The 24,262-nt window shown below is 44.3% G+C and overlaps 1 protein-coding gene across 2 annotated transcripts in view; it reads left to right on the top strand.

Annotated features, from left to right (window-relative positions):
* Positions 1-24,262, top strand: part of IGHMBP2 (immunoglobulin mu DNA binding protein 2) — a 94,790-nt gene that overhangs the window by 50,708 nt on the left and 19,820 nt on the right. The window contains exon 9 of one of the 2 annotated variants that reach the window (XM_050952808.1): positions 12,078-12,260. The exons of the other annotated variant lie outside the window; for it this stretch is intronic. Coding sequence (XP_050808765.1) covers positions 12,078-12,260 — 183 coding nt within the window. The remainder of the gene's footprint in view (positions 1-12,077; positions 12,261-24,262) is intronic. 2 annotated transcript variants of the gene reach the window in all.

Below are 24,262 nucleotides of genomic sequence, written 5' to 3'. Positions count from 1 at the left end.
GCTGAGCATCTATCCCTGTAATTTAAAAAAAGTGTCTTGAGTAATTGCACCTTTTTAAAAACATGAAAGGACTAGGCACTTGCTGCACCACAACCTGAGTAAGGGAGCTAATTTCATAACATGGCAGCCAAAAGAAACAAAATACATATCTATAACCTGACTTAACTTTCAGAATAATGAAAACCTCCTATTATATGTGTCCAGAGGATAGAACAACTCAATGCAAGCTCCTAAGAGATCATTATAAATAAGGTTAAAGCAACACATCATCTTGGAGCAATAGGTTCTGATTTGAACATAAATCTTGAGAGGGTGTTATGCAGCACATCCAAATCTCAGACAAATACTAGCAGATCTCCCAGCACTAGCCTGGTAATCAGCTATTGGCAAAAGGAGTTAGTGAGTAACTGGGAAGCCTGGCTGGAACCTCTGAATTCTAGTCTCAGCTTTTGCTGTTGTCTTGCTTTGTGAGCTTGTTGGCCAAGTCTTTTCATGCCTCTGTGCCTCAGTTTTCCCATCTGTAAAATGAGGATAAGGATGCATAAGTACATCAGAGGAGTCTTAGAAGGATTAATTATTTAGGGCCAGATAATGAGCTCCTCACTCCCAGCCATGAGCAGTTACATGACTGAGCAGTCCCACTGACTTCAGGGGTACTGCTTGTGTTTGCAAGTGCTTACCAGTGAGAACAAGGGGCTTGCAATCTGGGTCTTCCAGTTTTCTGTTAAATTTTGAAGTGCTGCATAAGTGCTATGCATTAGTATTAAAACCTGTCTGAAAAAATGTCAACACGTGTAAATATCTTGGGTTTAGTTGTATGAAGCACTTTTTATGGACATCAGAATTCAGGTCAGACTACGAAGCATCCTGAATAGTGGAGGTTGTTTTACTGGACACAGCTGTACCATTAGGAATTTTCAAACACTGTCTGTACTTGTTTAAATAATTTGGGCCAAATTATCAGCATACAAAGAAGACATTACCAAGCACCATTACCAAGCACGTTGTGCTCTGAATGAATGGGTCAGGTCCTCAACTGGTGTATGTTGCCATAGCTTTATTTTTATTTATTTAGCGCCTTTGGCTTCAGTGGAACTGTGCTCATTTGCACCAGCTGAAAATCTTGAAAACTACTGACCTCTTTCAAGACGTGAAATTTTAACAAAGATACTTAGCCAGTTTGGGGTGTTTACAGGTGCTTCAGCTTCACATTTCACCCTGCACCAATGGCATGCAGGTACCCTGCTGTATATAACTGCACCATTTCTCATGCACTGGTTTCAGTACCAGTACAACAGGCAGAACCAAGATTAGAACCCAAGTCTCCAGGCGTTCAGCCCAGTGCCCTAGCCACTCGGCAACACTGCCTCACCCAGTGGATGAGTGATTCTCCAAAGTTTTCATATTGCAGATCACTGAAGGTCAGGATCCTCTCATAGATTCAACCTCCTACTCCCTGTCTTGCACCTTCCCTGTGGTTGGGTTACATGAAAAAGTAATGAGGCTATTTGATGGCGACAAGATAAAGCTGAGCTGCCTTTCATGTGATGGGTGCACATGTTTGGGTGTATTCCCCAAATTTTGTCTCTGTGCTGTTCACTTCGCTCCCACCTGTCCCTTGGGCCTTGCGTCTCTTAGCTATCCTTCTCTGATCCCTGAGCTGCAGTAATACTGACCTCCTCTCTGTTCCCTTTACACAGTCTCATGACTGCCAGTGCCAAGAGCCTTCTCTAGCTCTGGGTATCTGACAGGAGACATCTTTCCACTTCATCAAGACTCCATCTGTTTGCAGATGCTCTTGGAAACTTGTATTTGCTCCCTTGCCTGGATGTCTTAATGCATCTCTCCCTCTGCTTTGAGTTTTTGTTTAACTTTGCAATGAATCCCTCACAATTTTCACCGTTTTCTCCTTCCTGACCCTATGTTTCCATGTTATGATGTTTAATTTTTCCTCACTCCCTCAGTTGTGCTATTTTGCTAATTTATTGTTGCTAAGTCTACAAGTGCCAAGCTGTTGACTTTTATTTTAAGTTTTGTAGCATCTTCATGCATTTTTTATAACTCTTACACTACAAATAATGGGACTCTTTGAGACTAAGAAAGGAGAAGAAATGAGTGGAAGCCAAATATCTGGTTTTCAACCTTAATGGCGTCCTTGTAAACAACTCTGCTGTAGAATCTGTTGTTATATCAGCTTCTTGTGGACAGATATCCAAGTCTTCGGAATTAGAAGCTTTAGCACTAGGATACTGTGCTACCCAATGTGTCTCTTTAGGTTTCATATATTTGGAATAAAATAGAGCAGAGAGAATGTCTCTAAATCAATATTGTTAACAGATTTACATCTCTCAAGTTACCAGTAAATTGTGCTCCAAGGAGCTTACTGTGTTAAAGAAAGCCATTGCTCAAGGCATCAGCAGTACTCTGTAGATCAGTAGCCCCCTAGCCTGTTAGACAGGATATAAATCGGGAGCTTGAGCTGGCACCCAGGAGTGCAGCTACTGGTGCAAGGAGTCACACTGACTTCAGCCCACTTGGAGAATCAGATTTACAAAGGGAAAGAACTAATTTTTTCTAGTAGATTCTTTGAAAAATAAATCTGACGTTTTAAATAGCTTTCTCTCATCAGGCTTCAAAATAATATAATTGTACCCCAAATGTATTAGCTGTTGCATTTAACTAGGAGGGTTATCAATCCAATCTCTGTCAGCTAATCCAGTATAGCTACTGGACTTGACTCACATCTTTATCCTTTACAAACAAATGCTGACAACGGTGGTTTTGTTGTTGTTGTTTGTTTAAATCTGTAGTGGTAGAACACTTTAGAAGGCATTTAAAAGAACTATCAGCATTATACAATTATATCTCGAGTAAAAACAGACAACACTAGTTTAGTATTTTTGTTAATACGAGATTCTTTGCATCACTTGTACATCTCATTTTAGCAAATTGAAGTGGTGTCTAGCAGCCTATAGATTCAACTGCTTTGCAAACAGTGCCAAGATTTGAGCGGAACGCTGATTCTCAAGATGATGGAATGGTGGACTTTGCCTTGGCCAGAGTGGCCCATTAGTTCTAGCCACAGGAAGAACATTACAGCAGTACAGCACCTTGCACAGTGGGGTTACCAGTAGGATCAGATATACAAAGTATAGGTTTTAATTGTCATATGTGAGCAGAAATGTAGGCTTAATAAAATATGTAAGCATCATGACCCTGGGTGTGCCTTGCAATACTGCCCATTTTTGCAGTACAAATAAGCCTCAGTAGTGGGAGTACTGATTGTATGGTTTTCACACCTAAGAGCTCCACAGTGCCTACGAAAGGACGTTGGATATATAAAAGACTGTTGTCATGATGTGTGGAATCAGCCCTGCTTAAGCAGGAAGACTTTATTAAATGAAACACTCCAGAGCTGCAGACATGAACAAACAGGCTTCCACACAGCTCGTGTTCCAGCTATGTCTCCATTGCTTATCAGGGACCATTTTCCTCTCTGGAACACTATATAGCCCACAGGGGCAATATATGATATTGCAGCTGTTGTCATCTACGTCCTTGCCCGGCTAGACCATACAGTACCTATTCTAGTGCTTTCTCCAGTTGAAATGTAAGGGCTAGATTTTTTACTCTGGCTGCACAAAAGTGTGGGAGGTCAGACCCCTTTCTTATATCATTGCATGGGCGACCTGGACCTGGGCTCTGGGTGCAGAGGAGCAAGTGGGTGGGAAATGGGTAGAGTCTTTCCTCTACCTCCCACAACATGCTAGACAGTAGAGCCTAGTTGGCTTAGAGATAGGTAGTAATTTACTGCAGGGACAACCCAGCAAATTATTACCCTGGGGGAGCATGGAGGGGGAATATGACTCCCAGAGCCACTGTTCCCTCCCTGTGCTGCTTGTGAGTTTACACGACAGTGCACTGTCCCTGAAGGGCTATGTCCTTGAGAAACTGTCTAATCCTAAGCGTCTGAAACACTGCGATTCCTACGACTTCCTATGAGTCTGTTTCCCAATTTAGGGCCCGCTCCAAAGCCCACTGAAGTCAATGTAAAAAGAGTCCCATTGACCTCAGTGGACTTTGGATGCGTGCCATAATGCACCTCATTGTCAGGACGCTTCCTGATATTTATCCTAAACCTTTGCTTTTGTCGTTTCATACCAGTCCATTGCTCCTCATTACGCTCTTCAAATATTTGCAGGTAATTATCATATCCCTTCCTCCTGGTGTTGCTCAGATAAACTCTCTTCTAATCATTTGTCATAAATCAGTCTGCATCTTTCTGCCACTGAGCTGCCTTGAAATCATCATAGTGGTACAGCAGCAGTCCTCATGCTCCGATATATGATGTATTTGCATGTGGCATCCAAACAAATTTACTTTCATTTAATCACTGGATACCAAATATTGGGCCTTAACTTTCTGTGGCTAGCCACTGCAGATCCAAACAATAAGCTGCACCACATGTTTTATTGCAGTTGTATAGCTTATTCCTGCAGTGATTTAAAAGGAAAATGAGTGTGGGGGAGAGAATCATTACAGTACATTAAATAGCAGGCCTATCTTCATAGCAGTTTCAGTAATCTCTTAATGATACAGCATAATATAAGACAAAATGCCAAATGCATGAAACTGATGATCCCATGAAAGATCTAATCCTGTTGCAAGGATATTGCTGTAGATGTGCAAAGTATGCCAAAGCATTTTACAGACATCAGTGAGTTAAGCCCTCTTTATGTATGCAAGTGCTGTTACAGATGGGGAAGCCAGGGCCCAGAGAGGTTAATTGACAAGCTCAGGCTTGCACAGTGAGAGTCAAGTTCTGAACCAGGAATCAAACCTAGATCTCTTGACTCCCTGTGCTGTGTCTTAGTGACAAGACCATCTTTACAAAAATAGCCAGAGAATGAAAACATATTGGCTAAAAGCTTTTAATGGTACTTGGTTTTACAAATAATAGTACAAGATTGAAGAGCGGAAGCCATAGTTCCATCCTTTCATGAGACCCAAAGTAGTGTCGCTTCTTAAAATGTAAATTTAATTCAATAACCTTATTTAATCCTGGAAGTATTAATGATCCCTGTCATGACCAGCCCCGAATGTGGCTGGGCACCCAAGGGTGGAGTCACACCTTTGGATAGGCCATGGCAGCTCTCTTTGGCTATGAAAGACGCTGATAGTTCATTCAAATAACTTCTTTCAAGTGCTGACAGACAAGGGCTTGTCTGCAAAAGAACAGCAACGGTGGCCTCTTTGGAGCTTCTGACATGGACCATTCTTATTGGCCTCTACCATTCACAAAACGCTATCATCCAGAAGAACAGGGCACCTAAGGATTGTACAGGCTGTATCCCATCCGCTTCTGGGATGGGATAGAGGGTACACATTGAGCAGTGCCAGAAAAATCACCCAGCAAGTCATGTCAGGAAATGAAGGATAATTTAAACAACTGAACTGGCAGGGGACAATTGAATAGGACCAGACTATAAGCATCAGGGCTTCAGAACTGAGATTTGGCTCATTAGCCTTCCTCCTCTAAATGGTATCGTTGGCTCTCCAGTTACAAGAATAGTATAAGCAGTTGGGGCCTTACTTCTGTGTCTTAACCTCACTATGGCACCTCCAACAGCTAAGGACTAGATCAGCAGAAGCTCTTTCCCCTCTCATCAGTGTTTCTTGCAACGAAGCAATATCACCATTTCTCTCTGATCTTGCTGAAGTTCTCCCTGCTTTTGTGCCCTACCAATTCAATTGCTGTGATGTCATCTCCATGGGGTACCTTTTGGAGGCAACGCAAAAGCTGCCCCGACAGTGCTTGCTTGAGTTAGTCACGTGTGCTCCAAAGACTTCCTTGGCTCCTGATTGGCTTCCAAGTGCAAATCAATTTAAAAATCAAGTGATAATAAAAAGTGACATTTACTCAAACAAGGAAAATAAAAGTAAATAAAAATGCCTGGGGGAGGGTAGGGGAGACACAGTTTTTATGTATCTTTCAAAAACTCGAAATAACAGAGCATGTGCCTGTCATCCTCTAGGTCACTTGGCTTGCATATTGTATCACTTTCCTCCCCAAATAACGTTCTAACAGCAGGACAACGTTACTTTTCTAAACAATCTTCCAATCTATCTGCTATGGATGGTGACTGGACTATCTGTGTCACTATCCAGACTGCAGCTTTGCTGTGTTTTACACCAGCTTCGCCATGGGGAAACTGGGTTGGAGGAAGTGTCCTCACTCACCGGCACTGGAGACATGCTGGAACTCTTTTTAGGAGTCAAATAGGTGCCTTGTGGTTCTTTAGGTACTTCTGGTGCTTGTGTTCTGGCACATCTCAAGGGCTGCATTCACCTGATCGTCAGCTGTGTGTGCTTTGAAAACTGCAGGCAGGGGAGCATATGGTTGCAAATCCCAGTCTTTTACTAAGGGACTGTTCCTAGTAAGAAATCATTTCATCTTCAATCAAGAAGAGTGTCACTTTCTGGAAAAGCTCCAGTCGGTAGCCCTCTAAATCTAGTCCCAGCCATCCAGAGAAGAATCAGTTACCAACTGAGCTGTAGCAAATATCTTTTGAAAGGCATCAGAAGTAAGGCTCCCAGAAAAGTGCATTGAAGGCCCAACGCAGTCTGCGTTAGCCTAATGCATCAATCTTAAACCCATCTCGTCCAAACATTTTGAACTGTCCCCTGTTGCGTTTAGTTTCTTGATTAAATCCCTTCACAGGGATGTGATATGTGGCTAACAGATGGGTATTGATGGAGTAGTGTGGCTCTGATTTAAAGATGCAATTTAAAATGAGATTGCTTTCTGTAAAGTGACTGTGTTATGGACAGTGTATGAAGCTATTCCTCATAGGACATCCATGTTCTCAGGGACTTCCACATTAAATATGATCCACTGAGAAGTCAAAAGACCGAGACCAAGATGATAAAGTGATTTTATGTCCCTCAGTATTTCAAAGCTAAGCTTGAGACATCTTAATGGGGCCCAATTTTCATAGAACAGCTGCTCAGCACGTTTTAATCCCAACCTTGATTCGGCAGGGAAATTCTGCAAGTGGAATTTTAGTCTTGCATCGCAATGTCTCTCTTTATGTGCAAGGTATGATGAGTGCAATTTGACAGGGCACACGATGAGTTCAGCTGGGTTGGGTGACTTTAGCTATGCATTTCCTGACTTCCTAGTTTTTAAGTATGACCTTAACTTTGACTCCCTATGTGTGTTTTGAGAGAACTACATTTTTCCACCAAAGACTTTTTGTCTTAAGTAACTGAGACCTACAGCCGTAACTCCATGTATGCCTGGATTTGCCTCTGCAGCCTCCCTGCACAGCTCATCAGGGCATGACTCGTGCAGCCATGGGTCTCTGCGTGTAGGTCGCTGGCTCTGCTAGGTCTTAGGTAGTGATGCTTTCGCCCCATGACCAAAGCACACTTCAGTCCAGCCCCTTTCAGCGTGTTAAGGTTCAAAGAAAGCCAAGAACAAAATACCACAGCTCGGAACAGGGTGGTCTGATGAACCTTTGGTAGGACCCTGCCCTTCTATTCAGGGCTTGTCTTTAAACAGTCCTTGTTTCCACCCGTTCCCCAGGGACTGGTTTTCTCGTCTAGCAGGAGGCTTGCCCAGCCGGTAAGCTAGCTCAGTCTCTGAGTGGCTTCTCTCACATCAGAAGCAGAGCTCTGCTCTCCTTCCTGGTCAGTCTTGAGCTTGGCTAGGTCTCCTCCTTTTAACTCCCCACTCCAGTCCTGGCATATGCTGTGGGCTCTTTTTAACCCTGTCATGGCCAGTGTAGGGCTACCTGCCTCATCGCACCATGTTTCGTGACTTTTCTGGAGTGGGAATCAACAACTGCAGAAACTAATTGTATGGTGAAATAACAGCAAATTTTATTAACAGGTGAATGATTTTTAAGTGGCTTTATGTCCTCATTATTCATACACCCCTCTCCCCCAGCACAGACACACAACGTACACACCCTGGATGCACACAGACCAGCTCTGTTGGCTACAGCTACACCCCAGGGCTACAGACTCATTTTCATGAGCTTGAATTTCTCCAAACCACCCTGCAGCCCAATTCTCCCCCCAGTGGGTATATAAGACCTTGGAAACAGTGCTGTGAATATCTATATGGGGTTGTATTTCAGAGGATAGGGCATGTTCTGTTACTTCGCCTGTGTTTTGTGAGATGCCATTAAAATAAACGCCTTAGAACCATTTTTTGCTGGTATTAAAAAGAGAAGTTTTATTGCAACTACTTCATGGGTCATCTTTAAACACGATCCTTGGTTTGCTTATTAGATTTGTAAAGAATTTGTCAACTGAGTGAGGGGAAAAGATCCTCTTGGTTTGGAAAGACTCTAATCTGTTGTTACATCCAGTTGAAGCTGTCACTAATGTACCGAGAGGTATTTTTACATTGCTTGTCTGGAGCCGAGTGGCAAATCTCCTAACCAGTGCTACTCACTCTTGATTTGCCTGACCTGGCTAATGCAGCCAGCTGTTTCCCTAACATAGACCTGGAGTCCACGTCTCAATAAGTGGCTTGTTTTTCATTAGCAATGGCAGATATTCAGAGGGCTGGGAGGCCCAGGGAGTTGGTAATGAGAGTCCAGATACTAAGTAAGCAAAATTGACTCCCAGCTGATGGCTCTCTGGTGGCCTGCGTGAAGCAAGTTGGTCTCAATCCAGTTTCTAGTGGACAGGTATCCACTTCACAGTTAGCACTGATGTCTGCCTTTGTTGATAGTGCCATGAGAAACTGCAAGGACTGAATGTGAATGGAGCACAGCAGCCTCTCACTCCTGGAGGTGGCCCTGCCTGGTAAGATTGGCTCAGTAGAGTAGAAAAGCTTAGTTTCCTAATGCCAGGCTTGTTATGTGGATAAACAGCAGACTCCAGGGCCTTTTTCTGATTGACACTACAACTCCTTTACCCTGCCAGAGCAAGGCAAAGGGGCCTTCATATCAATCAGAATCAGGCCCTTCAAACTCCTGGGCTCTAAAGCCAGCCCCTTTCATCAGCACTAAAATCACTGTGTGTAAGAGATTGTCTGCAGTTGGAAATTTACCAAATTAGCTGTTCTGGAATAATTATTACAGAACAGGTTTCAGAGTACCAGCTGTGTTAGTTGCATCTGTAAAAAGAACAGGAGTACTTGTGGGACCTTAGAGACTAACAAATTTATTTGAGCATAAGCTTTCATGGGCTACAGCCCATTTCATATATATAAAAATACACGTCCAGAGAAGAGCCAGAAGTACTCCTGTTCTTATTACAGAACAGTTATTCTGGACACTCTCATTCCAAAATAAGAGTATCCACATGGGGGCTTATGCTGAAATAATTATCCTGCAATAGCTATTTCAGTAAATGTCCACGTGTAGCCAAGCTCTAACATATATCAAAATTAATCCCAACACTCTGTAGACAAACGACTTGATTCAAATGACCCCTGCATGTGGCCGGAGGGGATTATCTCAATTCTCCCAGGTGATCATTATGCCTTTTACTTCTCGCTAAGAGTTAATTGGCCCTACTATTGCTAGGTCCAAAGCTATCAATAGTGGAGTCTACCCAGATCAGAGTCTATCCAACTTGATTCTACTTTCCATACATCACTCGCCACAGGTTTTCTTTGTTGTTTATTGTTCCGGCATCGCTGCTTCTCTTCCTGCTTGCCTCAGGGCTGAGCTAACAATTTTCAGGACCGCAGCAGGGCAGAGGGGAAGATGAGGGATCAAACCGTGAGTTACTTCCTCATTGATTTCTGCTCCAAGAAGGGAAGACCATTCTGGTCTAGTCTTTCTGTTTGTTCCTAAATAAGAGGTGAGCAAACTTTTTAGCCTGAGGGCCACATCGGGAAAATTGTATGGTGGGCCATGAATGCTCACAAATGGGGTGGAGGTGCAAGCTCTGGGGTGGGGCTGGGGATGAGGTGTTTGGAGTGTAGGAGGGTGCTCTGGGCTGGAACCGAGGGGTTTGGAGCGTGGGAGGGGGGATCAAGGCTGGGGCAGGGGGTTGGGGCATGGGGAGAGGTTCAGGGGTGCAGGCTCCAAGTGGCACTTACCTCAAGTGGCTCCCGGAAGCAGAGGCATGTCCCTTTTCCAGCCCCTACCCAGAGGCACATCCAGATGGCTCTGCAGGCTGCCCCGTCCACAAGCACCACCCCTGCAGCTCCCATTGGAGCCGGATTGGGGCTATGCTGTGGCTTCCGGGAGCCACGTGGTACGACCTCTGACCCAGGGCCCCAGCCAGATAAGTGCTGTGCTGCGCTGCGTGGTGCGGCCCCCCGCCAGAGCAGGGCCACGCTGTGTGGTGCGGGCCCTGACCCAGCACCCTGCCTGGAATGGGGCAAGCCTCAGACCCCACTCCCCAGTGGGAGCACCCAGGCTGGCTTCAAAGAGCTCGTGGCTGGATCAGGCCCACAGGCCATAGTTTGCCCATCCCTGTCCTAAATCAGCACCTGACCACAGAGCCCCAGTCCATTGCTTGCATTGTTCATGCCAAGGTTTTGACTTCACTTAGTATGTACTAAGTGCCAAAACTTTTGCTTTTTCTTTGCTGGTTATTTACGCAGCTTTGGTAATAAAATTACTACCTGACCAGAAGGGTCTGTCTTGGTGTGTGTTCACTCACCATTTACCTTAGATGGGTGAAGTGAGTGACTTCCATATCCACCTTTACTGTCCATCACAGCATTCTGGTTTATGGAGTTCAGAGCAATGAAAAAGACCTCTGTAGTTGATACGTGTGTCAGAAGGAGCATGCAAGCCCTGAAGCCATCCCATTGAAGGAGACTGAGAAGGTTGTCTCTGCTGTTGGAGGGAGCTGAACTGTGTTGTGGGTTTAATCGTACAAACTCTGAAAGACCCAGTGGTGGAATTGCAAGGCAATGCATGTCTGAGCTCTCTGTCAGCTGTGGCAAGGAAGTGTCAATTGCATGATACTGTAGTGTGAGGTGGAATATTCTCCTAGATCCTGGCAGCAATCAGAGTATGCCATATAATGTAACATTTCTTCCTCTCTTTCCCCCGCCAAACTTTCCCTGTGCGTCTGTGGCTACAAATGTTGATTATAGTCATAAAATTAGTGAGTCCTTTTTAAAATCCAGCCACTGTATTTTTCTCTGCCCTACCGTGGCAGTGAGTCCCACATATTAACCACTGATGATGTAAAGAAGTAGTTTCATCTTGCTCCAAATATTTGGCCCTTTTAATTTCAAGGGGCTTCTCCTGATACTGTAATATGTGTTAGGGTAAGAAGGAGAATCTGGTCATACTTCAGTGTAGACCCTTTCCTCATCAAGGAAGTCCTTCCTGAGTCTTCTCCTTTGCAGTTGTAATTAATGTGCAATCTCTCATTTTATGTAAATCTTGCTTTGTTTCTAACATGAGGTGACCAGGCAGTACTACAAAAGAGGGCATGCATTATTTAATGATATATTAATAAATGATCTTTGGTCCCTTTGTTAATTGCATGCTCCTTGTGTGTTTAAAAAGCTGGGGGAGTGGCTTTACTGAGTTATCCACTGTCCTTGTTGTTAATTAATTTATTTATTTCATAGTGTTATTGTAGCATCTGGAAGATCCTGTCATGGGCCAGAACCCCATTGTGCTAGGCACTGTACAAGCACAGGGTAAAAAGATAGTCCCTGCGCCCAAGAGTTTGTAATCTAAGTACAGTGGCTCTAGATCTTTTCTGACAGAGTGCTGCAAGGTCAGAATGCATTGCAGCAGAGAGGCAGACATAGATAGTAGTTGTTGAACCCTGTAGAGTTACGCTTTGTGTAAGAGAATTTAAAATGAGCAGTTAGAAAAAACAATCTGCATAGTGGAAGCCATGGCTGGTTATAAAACAAGGATATACAGAGATGGTTAGTTTTCGGGACTGGGTCTCTGGGTTCTAGAGGCTCTAATGGAGATCATGGCCGCTAATCTAATAATAATTTTTGAAAGTCAGACGGAAATATGATGACTAAGTCAGTGGCACCCCTTTAACAGTCTTTAAAAACAACCTCCTTAATGGACTTGTCCTCCTCGCCTGTTCAGTTTGTCTTGTTAATTGTTCTCCTGGTGCAGGGCTGCAGCAAAGGGTCTTTCTCTCACCTTAATGGAGCGTCTGATTCAGAAATATGGCGAGAGAATAATGAAGATGCTGACTGTGCAATACCGAATGCACCAGGCCATAATGCAGTGGGCCTCCACAGAAATGTACTGTGGCCGACTGTCCGCTCACCCTTCCGTGGCGTATCATTTACTGAAGTAAGTGACTTGGCTTTTTTTAACCAGGTTTTAGTGAAGAATGGACATTGTCAGTAATACTTATCAACAGTTAACAATTTTCCATCTGTCTGTGATATCCTTTTGCTATTTCTTTCTCATTTTGTTCTTATTTCATTTAGCAAACATTGATTTTGTTTTCCCTTGTGCAGCTTACAGAATAGAAAGCCACAGGGTTATACTCTGTTCTGGTTTTTAAAAAATCCTCCTATGGCTTGTTATACAGGAAGGCCTGATCTGCAGCCTCTCCAAGAAGAACTCCCCAGAACAGAGCGTTATATATTGACTAGCTGTAACATCTTTAGCACTGTATCTGTTGAGACAAATCTATAAGTGGGTTTTCAAAACAGGATTTTTTTTTTAAACATGCCTGTTACTTTCTCAGTGTCTTCATTTGGGGCCTGCCCCTGCTCCCACTGAAGTCAATGGACGTTTTTGTGATAGATTTCAGTGAGAGCAAGTTAAGTTCATTATGGAATTATTATTGGTGGTTAGCTTGATAGTATGTTTAGGCCCTGACCAAGATTGGGGCCTTCTGGCATTAGGCATTGGACATACAGTCTAAACTCTTTGGGGTAGGGCCCTCTTTTTATTCTGATTTTACCGCGCCGAACACAGTGGGGTCCTGGCCTGTGACTGGGACTCCTACATAATGCCATAAGTAATTATAATTTAATAATGATAAAAGACTGTCCCAGTCTGGAGAGCCTACAACTTACATAGACAAGACAGACAATGGGTGGGAGAAAAAGGAAGTATCATTGCTCCCATTTATAGATGGGGAACTAAGGCAGAAAAAGCTTAAATGAATTGCCCAAGGTCACACAGGAAGTTGGTAATGCAGAGTGGAGAATTTAACTCAGAGCTCTTAAATATTAGTCCAGTCCTTAACCACAGGCCCATTGTTTCTCTTAGTGAATATGGTGGTTGTGTCTCTTTCAAGATGCACTAGTATTTTCTCAATATTTAATCAGCAAAAGTAGTTCTCAATGTCTATTTTATGGTAGCGTCCAAAGTCCCCAATCCAAATCGTGATCCATTGTGTTGGGAGCTGTACAACTGTAGAAAAGAGACAATCGCTGCTTCACAGGTCTAACTATCCAAGGCTACATCCACACTGCACACTTCTTTTGGCAGCGAATAGTGTGCGTACCCAGGTAGTGAGTTTCACAATCAAAGTTTCATGGATCAAATTCTCATCTGTGTGCAAAGTCTGAGTGACCAAGTTTTGTGAAGGGGGTTTCTGTGGGAATAGGGGCTGGCTGTGAGGCATGGCTTAGGCAAGTAAAGACATGCCTGAATGGTGTGGGTATGTACCTGAGTGCGTACCCTACATGGCTCTTTACTTGCCCAAGCCGTGCACCTGTCTATGCTGCTGTTTTTTAGCCATGTAGTGTTCTGCTGTCTCCCGCTGCTGGAGTCCTTCCCCACCAAAGTGAAAGATTCCAGCAGCGGGGAAAGGCTCTGCCAGCTCCCCATGGCTACAGCCCTTCACCCACTGCAGGGAAAGACTCTGAGCAGCAGGGAAAGGCTCTGGCAGCAGGGACGTGGTGGGGAAAGGCTAAGCCTATTTCTGCTGTCTCTCCCATGCTGGATCCTTTCCTCACTCCAGTGAAAGGCTTTGGCTGCAGGAAGCTGCTGAAGCCTTTCCCCCTGCCTCTCCTCTGCCAGAGCCTCCCTGACATGTGTAGCTACACACACTGCAGCGGGGACACAGTGTACTTTTCACTGTGTAGCTACACATCCCGTAAATGCTGCCAATATTGGTTGTGTAGTGTAGACAGTCTAATTAGACTGGAGTTTTTCTGGGAGCTCATCATTGGAATGAATGGGAGATCAAAGTGTTTAGATAAGTTATTTTTCTTGTTCTTTTTCCTTTCTTCTATATGATACAACCTATCTAACAACAGCTTTGAAAATCTCTGATTTCCCATTCATTCCAACAGTGAACTAAATTTCCTATGTCCTAGGCTACATTGTCAGACTGTCAAGATGATACCCATATTTGATGGTTAGTTATTGCTTGTATATTTAAGACCTCTTTTAACAGTTGTAATGATTTCCTGTGTTTCTGTGCAGTTTAGAAGTGACTACCATTTCATTTGCATTACAGACAAGTATCTGCTAAAATCCACCGCTGTTGGCACTAACTGGTACCCTTTAAAATTGCAGTCAGCACAGCTCCGAGGGTCAGAGTGACTGGGTAACTTGTGTTCCCTCTCGTGGGGCTGCAGAAGCACAAAACACTGTAGGGCCTACACATTTCGATGCCTTAAATTTTTAGTGTCTTTTTTTTTTTTAAGGTGGATATTTAAAATTCAGAGAACATTTCCACCAGATTAAAACGGGTTTATGATAGATCACATTTTGGATATGAATTACTTGAGAGATTATCTCACTACATAAAACTCATGTTAGTTTCGGTGAAATATTGTCCGAGAATTGTATAAACACAGCATGATGGATGAAACTTTTCTCAATAAAAATGAGTTATTACTGCGAATCTAGGAGGATATAAGCAGAGCGTTGATGGCCTGAGCCAGCACCCAGTGCAGTCAATGGAAAGATTCCCAGTCACTTCAGTGAACTCTGGATCAGGCTCTTAAACAGCAACTGTTCTTTTTCATTCGCACCGTTAATGCTGCTGTAAGACGCACGCAAGTGAAAGTGTAAGTAAGAGTATAATTAGGCCGGGCAAGAAAAGAATTTGAAGAGCAACTAGCAAAAGACACAAAAACTAACAGCAGAAATTTCTTGAAGTACATCAGAAGCAGGATGCCTGCCAAATAAAGGCACTGGACGATCAAGGAGCACTCAAAGAAGACAAGGCCTTTGCAGAGAAGCGAAATCATTTCTTTGCATTGGTCTTCATTGCAGAGGATGTGAGGGAGATGCCCAGGCCTGAGCCATTCTTTTAGGTGACACTTCTGAGGAACTGTCCCAGATTGAGGTGTCAGTAGAGGAGGTTTTGAAACAAATTGATAAACTAAACAGTAATAAGTCACCAGGCCAGGCAGCGTATTCACCTCAGAGTTCTGAAGAACTCAAATATGAAACTCCTGAACTATTAACTGTGGTATGTAATCTGTGGCTTAAATCTACCTATATACCAGATGATGTCGGGTAGCCTAACTTCAGTACCATACATATTGGTTGAAACTATAGTAAAGAACATTATTATGAGACACATAGATAAACATGATATATTGGGGAAGAGTCAACACGACTTTTGTAAAGGGAAATCCTGCCTCACCGGTCTGTTAGAATTCTTGAAGAGTGTCAGCAAACATGTGGAAAAGCGCGATCCAATTGATATAGTGTACTTGGACTTTCAGAAAGCCTTTGCCAAAGTCCCTTACTAAGGCTCTTAAGCAAAATAGGTAGTCATGGGACAAGAAGGAAGTTCCTCTCATGGTTCAGTAACTGGTTAAAAGATAGGAAACAAAGGGTAGGAATAAATGGTCAGTTTTCAAAGTGGAGAGAGGTAAATAGTGAGGTCCCACAAGGATCTATACTGAGACCAGTTCTGTCCAATGTATTCATAAATGATCTGGAAAAGGGGATGAACAGTGAGGTGGCAAAGTTCACAGATAATACAAAATTACTCAAGATAGTTAAGTCAAAAGCTGACTGTGAAGAGTTACAAAGGAATCTCACAAAACTGAGTGACTGGATAACAAAATGGCAAATGCAATTCAATGCTGATAAATGCGAAGTAATTCACATTGGAAAAAATAATCCCAACTCTACATACAAAATGATGGGGTATAAGTTAGCTGTTACTACTCAAGAAAGAGATCTTGGAGTCACTGTGGATAGTTCTCTGAAAACAGCTGCTCAATATGCAGCAGTACTCAAAAAAGGTAACAACGCTAGAAACCATTGGGGGATAAATAATAAGGACTAAATAATGAGAAAATATCACAATGCCACCATATTAATCAATGGTATGCCCACCCATTAAATACTGCATGCAGTTCTGGTTGCCCCATATCAGGAAAGATATATTAGAATTGGAAAAGGTAGAGAGGGCAACAAAAATGATTAGGGGTAAAGAGCAGATACCATGTGAGGAGCGACTGGGGCTGTTCATCTTAGAAAAGAGATGACTAAGTGGGGATATAATAGAGGTCTGTGAAATCATGAATGATGTGGAGAAGGTGAATAGGGAAGTGTTTACTCCTTCACGTAACACAAGATCCATAGGTGCCGACGCCTTGGGAAAAATCGGTGGGTGCTGTGCTCCCACTAGCAGCCAAACTTCTCCCCCAGCTCCCAGTGCTTGCTGCCATGAAACAGCTGTTTCGCGGCATAACAAGCTCCGGGAGGGAGGGGGGAGAAGCAGAAACATGGCTTGCTCAGGGGTGGAGGCGGGGCTGGGGTGGGGATTTGGGGAAGGGGTTGGAATAGGGGCAGGGAGGGGGTGGAGTTGGGGCAGGGATTTTGGGGAAGGGGTTGGAATGGGGGTGGGGCAGCGGTGGGAAGGGGCGAGGCAGGGGTAGGGGTGGACTTGGGGCAGGGCCGGGGACAGAGGCAGGTTGAGCACCCACTGGCACCAGCAGAAGTTGGCACCTATGACAAGATCTTAGGTTGCTGGTGGAAATCCAGCTCTGTTTATGAAATCTGTGACTGTCTGATGGCTATTGGTGGGCTATGCCAAATGATTTGTCTCGGTCTACTTCTAGTGGACAAGTAGGTATGTTTTCTTCCTGATACTGAAGACTGCATCCCCAGGAAGGGACTTCTGGACGTTTTTGCCTATTAATATCTGAAAGTGAAGTGTCCTACAGTGTTAATCATGTCTGCAGCATTCTCATGTATTCTGACTCTAGTTTGCTGCCTTTTCATTTTACTGTGCCCAGGTGCTAGTAAATGAGGATCAGATTAATTAAGTCCTGGCAGGTTTGGGGTGAGAGGGATACTGGAACCCGTTTTACAGACTGGTTGGGCATATCCTGGTGAGATGCTAGAATCTATATAGGTGAGGCTGGAGCAACCTAACCCTCAAAACTCTGATCTTGGCCTCATTGTCCACTCCCCCAGCTTTGTCAAATTCGCACCACCCACCTGCTATTTCATAGATGTGATTCTGTGCAAGGGTAGAAATTTCTGGGATGTTTGCGAGATATGGAGGCTCAAAGTGAAGTGTGTCCCCCTCTTGAAACATCTTGAGTTGACTTGTTGGGAGGGGGTTACTCAGCATATTGTCAAAAACACCTTTGAGCTAGAAACACTGGCCAAGATTTTAAAAATGAGTATCTAAAATTAAGCTCTGAAGTCAGTATTTAGGCACCTAAATAAGTATCCTGATTTTAAAAACTGTTACACCCGTAGCAGCACCCACTGACTTCAAAAGGAGCTGCTAAAAGGGGTTTAAGATGTCTGCAACCCTGTATGAAACACCAAAGTATACAGGATCTGAGATGTTCCTGGCTGCCAAGGTTCCTGACCCTACCACCAAGGTATCTGGTGTTTAAATGCCAACTCCTATGATAAAATGATGCATGAGATAGATATATAGGGTGAGATTTGGCTTCAATGGGAGCTGAGTTAGTCCAGGGCTGAGTGCTTTTGAAAATCTGCCCTGTGCTGACATTCTGTAGGACAGTAGTTTTCAAACTTTTTTTTCTGGTGACCCAGTTGAAGAAAATTGTTGATGCCCACGACCCAACGGAGCTGGGGATGAAGGGTGTGAGAGGGGGTCAGGGCTCTGGGCTGGAAGTGCAGGCTCTGGGGTGGGGCCAGGGATGAGGGGTTTGGGGTGCAGGAGGGGGCTCTAAGTTTAGGGAGGACTCAGGGCTGGGGCAGGGGGTTGGAGTGCATGAGGGGGTTAAGGCCCTGGGCTGGGGATGCAGGCTCTGGGGTGGGGCTGGGGCTGAGGGTTTGGGGTGCAGGAAGGGCTCTGGGTTTGAAGGGGGGGCTCAGGGCTGGGGCAGGGGATTGAGGCACGTTGTTGCAGCGTGGTTTTAACTCTGGCGGCTCCTGGTCAGCAGCACAGCTGGGGTGCAAAGGCAGGCTTCCTGCCTGTCCTGGCACTGCGGACCGTGCTGCACCCTGGAAGCGGCCAGCAGCAGGTCTGGCTCCTAGGCGGAGGGGCGCAAGCAGCTGGCTCTCGTCTGCAGGCACCGCCCCCACAGCTATGGGAGTGCAAAGTCGGAGTTTGCGGCAGGGACAGCGCGCAGAACCCCATTGCCTCCCCACCTAGGAGTCGGACACAAGCTCCTCTGTTTTGCATCCTGGCACTGATCTGTCCGAGTCCAATTTTGCATTGATAAAAGCGATTGTGAGCATATAAAATGTACATTAGGCAGCAGATAACAGATAAGGCCAACAGACTCCAGCTGTGACTGTTTCTTGGCTAGCTGCGTGAATCTGAGGAGAGCCCTCTGCTTGGCCTGCTGCTGTGAGTCAGAGGCATTGCAGCAAAACAGGAAAACAGAAGGAATCATGCAACATTTATGCTGCGATAATTAATTATCACTTACTTCTTCAAGTACAGCATAAATGGTAGGGCCAGCAGCCATGTGTGAAAGCTACAGAAAAGAACATTCCAAGCAGATTGCAGGAAGTCGTTCTTACTCAGAGAATAGTAAATAGAAGTAGCCTTCTGGGCAAGATTGAAACTTCAACCACTTGGGTCACTGAAGAAGTGGAAAGGATGCTGTCCTGGGAGAAGCAGTGCCCAATGCAGTCCTCTCTGTGAGAAGGTCTTGGTGGAGGCACCTAAAACCTTTGGATAAGTAGGGTCTCAGATCAAAGTAGGAGCTTCGTAGGTCCAGGCTCTGATTTCTGGACCATGGGCTCCAGTGAAAACAATGCCAGATTATTTAAAGGGACCCTGCCAGGTGATGTGCAGCCCCTTTAAAGTTGGCTTTGATTCTGACGCTGATTGGCATCTTATTCAGGGATACTAACTTATGCAAACACACCTTGTTCTCCCCTTCCATGTTAGTCTACTCACCTGTCAGAATCCTACTTTGTGAGCGGTCTGGGACAGCTCTTTGTGTTACTTTTCTGTAGAGCGTCTATCAAGGGGGTGGGGGCCTGAACCCTGCTTGGGGTTGGTAGATGCTCCTGTCATAGAAATAATGAAAATGAATAATCACATCCCAGCCCTATGAGACACCTAGCCAGATTTCAGTTAATGGGGGTTTTCAGTAAACCGGGGTTGTGCTTTATCAAAAGGATACACTTTGCCTTCAGCATCCCTTCATAGTCCTAGTATTTCTTAAGGACCAAACCCTTCTTTCCAAACTTCCCTTCAGACACTACCAGCAGGTGACAGGACACTTATGAAGCTGGAGCACGGGCTGTAAGAAACCCCGTGAATCTCACTGTTAAATCTGTGAGTATCGCCAACCCTCAGCATTCAAGAATTCATGAGTCAGTCCCTAAGAAATCATGAGATTTAAACAAGACTTACCTCTTGGGTTCTTTTTATTAGCTGCCTGGTTTCTGAGCCTTTAGGGTGCACTTTGATCATGTTTTCAAGATTTTCTGTGCAACCATGAGGGCTTAGAAACTTTTTTTTTAAAGTGAAAGGTGAGATTCTCCCCTAAGCACAAGAATCCAAGGGCCGGGCATTATAAGTGGAACACTAAATATTGTGAGTCCCCGTGACAAAATCACAAGAGTTGGCCACACTGGCTGTGCCTGAGAGGCACTTGACGCCTGTGGTTACTGTGTCCAGCTAACTAGTCAGTAAACAAACAAGAAGTTGGGAAATGTTTCTTTCAAAGGAAGCGCAGGAGGCAGTAAGGCATTGTGTATATATTGCACCAGAACTGAGATTCCATCCAGTGTTTGGCTGCAGTGACTGTCGCAACTGTGATACTGACAGCAGGATTCTCTCCCTAAAACAGTAACACATTGCTGCAGTTTGGGTTGCTTCGCAACAGCCAGTGGGCTAACCTTCCCCCTTGTGTCTAAGGGGTTAGCGTTTAAATAAGCACCAGAAATGTTTCCAGGGTAACACCCTGTTCTGCTGAATGCTTTCCTCTCCCAAAGGAGCATGTTGTTTCTCTCCCCAAAAAAGATTTACGCAGCTAATTATTCCTCTGAAATGAAGTTTCCGGATTAAGATTGTTCCTTGTAATGAGACATGCTGCAAGTACGTTCTTTGGCCGCTAGGAGTTGTCAAAGAATCGTGTTAATAGGATTGTCTATATGGAGGAGACTAACCATGGGTAATAAGCAGGAAGAACTGGAAGTGCTAATAAATAAATACAACTATGACATTGTTGGCATTACTGAAACTTGGTGGGATAATACACACGACTGGAATGTTGGTGTGGATGGGTATAGTTTGCTCAGGAAGGATAGACAGGGGAAAAAGGGAGGAGGTGTTGCCTTATATATTAAAAATGTACACACTTGGACTGAGGTGGAGATGGACCTGGGAGATGGAAGTATTGAGAGTCTCTGGGTTAGGCTAAAAGGGGTAAAAAACACGGGTGATGTCGTGCTGGGAGTCTACTACAGGCCACCTAATCAGGTGGATGAGGCTTTTTTCAAACAACTAACAAAATCATCCAAAGCCCAAGATTTGGTGGTGATGGGGGACTTCAACTATCCAGATATATGTTGGGAAAATAACACCGCGGGGCACAGACTATCCAATAAGTTCCTGGACTGCATTGCAGACAACTTTTTATTTCAGAAAGTGGAAAAAGCTACTAGGGGGGAAGCTGTTCTAGACTTGATTTTAACAAATAGGGAGGAACTCGTTGAGAATTTGAAAGTAGAAGGAAGCTTGGGTGAAAGTGATCATGAAATCATAGAGTCTGCAATTCTAAGTAAGGGTAGAAGGGAGTACAGCAAAATAGAGACAATGGATTTCAGGAAGGCGGATTTTGGTAAGCTCAGAGAGCTGATAGGTAAGGTCCCATGGGAATCAAGACTGAGGGGAAAAACAACTGAGGAGAGTTGGCAGTTTTTCAAAGGGACGCTATTAAGGGCCCAAAAGCAAGCTATTCCGATGGTTAGGAAAGATAGAAAATGTGGCAAAAGACCACCTTGGCTTAACCACGAGATCTTGCGTGACCTACAAAACAAAAAGGCGTCATATAAAAAATGGAAACTAGGTCAGATTACAAAGGAGGAATATAGGCAAATAACACAGGAATGCAGAGGCAAGATTAGAAAGGCAAAGGCACAAAATGAGCTCAAACTAGCTATGGGAATAAAGGGAAACAAGAAGACTTTTTATCAATACATTAGAAGCAAGAGGAAGACCAAGGACAGGGTAGGCCCACTGCTCAGTGAGGAGGGGGAAACAGTAACGGGAGACTTGGAAATGGCAGAGATGCTTAATGACTTCTTTGTTTCGGTCTTCACTGAGAAGTCTGAAGGAATGTCTAGTATAGTGAATGCTTACGGGAAGAGGGTAGGTTTAGAAGATAAAATAAAAAAAGAGCAAGTAAAAAATCACTTAGAAAAGTTAGATGCCTGCAAGTCACCAGGGCCTGATGAAAATGCATCCTAGAATACTCAAGGAGTTAATAGAGGAGGTATCTGAGCCTCTAGCTATTATCTTTGGGAAATCATGGGAGACGGGGGAGATTCCAGAAGACTGGAAGGGGGCAAATATAGTGCCCATCTATAAAAAGGGAAATAAAAACAACCCAGGAAACTACAGACCAGTTAGTTTAACTTTTGTGCCAGGGAAGATAATGGAGCGGGTAATTAAAGAAATCATCTGCAAACACTTGGAAGGTGGTAAGGTGATAGGGAATAGCCAGCATGGATTTGTAAAGAACAAATTGTGTCAAACTAATCTGATAACATTCTTTGATAAGATAACGAGCCTTGTGAATAAGGGAGAAGCGGTGGATGTGATATACCTAGACTTTAGTAAGGCATTTGATATGGTCTCGCATGATATTCTTATAGATAAACTAGGAAAGTACAATTTAGATGGGGCTACTATAAGGTGGGTGCATAACTGGCTGGATAACCGTACTCAGAGAGTAGTTATTAATGGCTCCCAATCCTGCTGGAAAGGTATAACAATGGGGTTCCGCAGGGGTCTGTTTTGGGACCGGCTCTGTTCAATATCTTCATCAACGATTTAGATGTTGGCATAGAAAGTACGCTTATTAAGTTTGCGGACGATACCAAACTGGGAGGGATTGCAACTGCTTTGGAGGACAGGGTCAAAATTCAAAATGATCTGGACAAATTGGAGAAATGGTCTGAGGTAAACAGGATGAAGTTCAATAAAGATAAATGCAAAGTGCTTCACTTAGGAAGGAACAATCAGTTTCACACATACAGAATGGGAAGAGACTGTCTAGGAAGGAGTATGGCAGAAAGAGATCTAGGGGTCATAGTAGACCACAAGCTTAATATGAGTCAACAGTGTAATACTGTTGCAAAAAAAGCAAACGTGATTCTGGGATGCATTAACAGGTCTGTTGTAAACAAGACACGAGAAGTCATTCTTCCGCTTTACTCTGCACTGGTTAGGCCTCAACTGGAGTATTGTGTCCAGTTCTGGGCACCGCATTTCAAGAAAGATGTGGAGAAATTGGAGAGGGTCCAGAGAAGAGCAACAAGAATGATTAAAGGTCTTGAGAACATGACCTATGAAGGAAGGCTGAAGGAGTTGGGTTTGTTTAGTTTGGAAAAGAGAAGACTGAGAGGGGACATGATAGCAGTTTTCAGGTATCTAAAAGGGTGTCATCAGGAGGAGGGAGAAAACTCGTTCACCTTAGCCTCCAATGATAGAACAAGAAGCCATGGGCTTAAACTGCAGCAAGGGAGATTTAGGTTGGACATTAAGAAAAAGTTCCTAACTGTCAGGGTAGTTAAACACTGGAATAGATTGCCTAGGGAAGTTGTGGAATCTCCATCTCTGGAGATATTTAAGAGTAGGTTAGATAAATATCTATTAGGGATGGTCTAGACAGTATTTGGTTCTGCCATGAGGGCAGGGGACTGGACTCGATGACCTCTCGAGGTCCCTTCCAGTCCTAGAGTCTATGAGTCTATGTTTGGGTGCTAGGCAGATCCTTCAGGGTGTATGTAAGCAGGCTACCAGCATGAGGAATAGCAGGACAGATGTTAAAGGGATGGGAAGCTGCTTAGGGTTGCATCAAGAAAAGAGGGATAAATCTGTCCTGCAGACCAAAGGGGAAGAAGTTCTTCAGTGAGAAACTGTTTTGCTGCTGCTCAGAACTGGATATGTAGAAAATATGGATGGTGATTTCAGGAATTAACTGTAAATATGGGGGATGAGTCTCATATTTATTAAAATCCAAATGCTGGACTGCAGCATGAAGTCCGAACAGCTGTGCTTTGGGAAGGGAACCTCCATGGCTGGGGGGAAGAAATCTCCCTCTAAGTCTGAAAGCAGCAATGGAGTGTCTTGGCAAGGTGCAGTGTGCTGTGGCTGGTAAATCCAGCTCGGCCCTGTCCCCAGTGCCCCTGAACTCCGTATGTGCTGGTTAGCAGTGAGCATCTGCATAGCACAGCTCTATGCCACACAAGGGTGCAGCCAAACTGCACCAGGCACCAGATGCTGTCCCCTGCTCCCTTCAAGTGGGCACTAGACCAGTCCTGTGAGGGGCAACACTGAGCTTTACATGATGGTCCCTTAAGCTGCAGTTTTACTTTGTGCTGCTTCTTGAGTTTGACTCCAGGTCGAAAAGTTGGCTGGAAGTTTCATAGGGATGTACAGAGTCTGTTGTGTCGGTGTTCATTCGTGTATGCTCATGTGCACGTGCTAATCTGGGAACGTCTCTAGCTAGAAAATTAATGAGTTTCAGTCCAGAGAAGAGAGTTCTTTTGTTGCTGATGAAGCGAGTAATATCCACGGAAAGCAAAGCAAACCAGTGGAATGCAAGTGCAAACTTACCGAGCTGGAAAACCATTCAAGGGTTTGGGACTGTGGTTAAGGCCTTGTCTTGCAACTCAGGAAGCTTGGGATCAGTTCCTGGTTCTGCCATGGGTTTCCCTGGTTACCTTAGAAAGCCAATTCATTT

This window comes from Gopherus flavomarginatus, chromosome 5 (genome assembly GCF_025201925.1).
Source record: "Gopherus flavomarginatus isolate rGopFla2 chromosome 5, rGopFla2.mat.asm, whole genome shotgun sequence".
Taxonomy (NCBI): Eukaryota; Metazoa; Chordata; order Testudines; family Testudinidae; genus Gopherus; species Gopherus flavomarginatus.
This window is presented reverse-complemented; position numbering and strand designations above follow the sequence as displayed.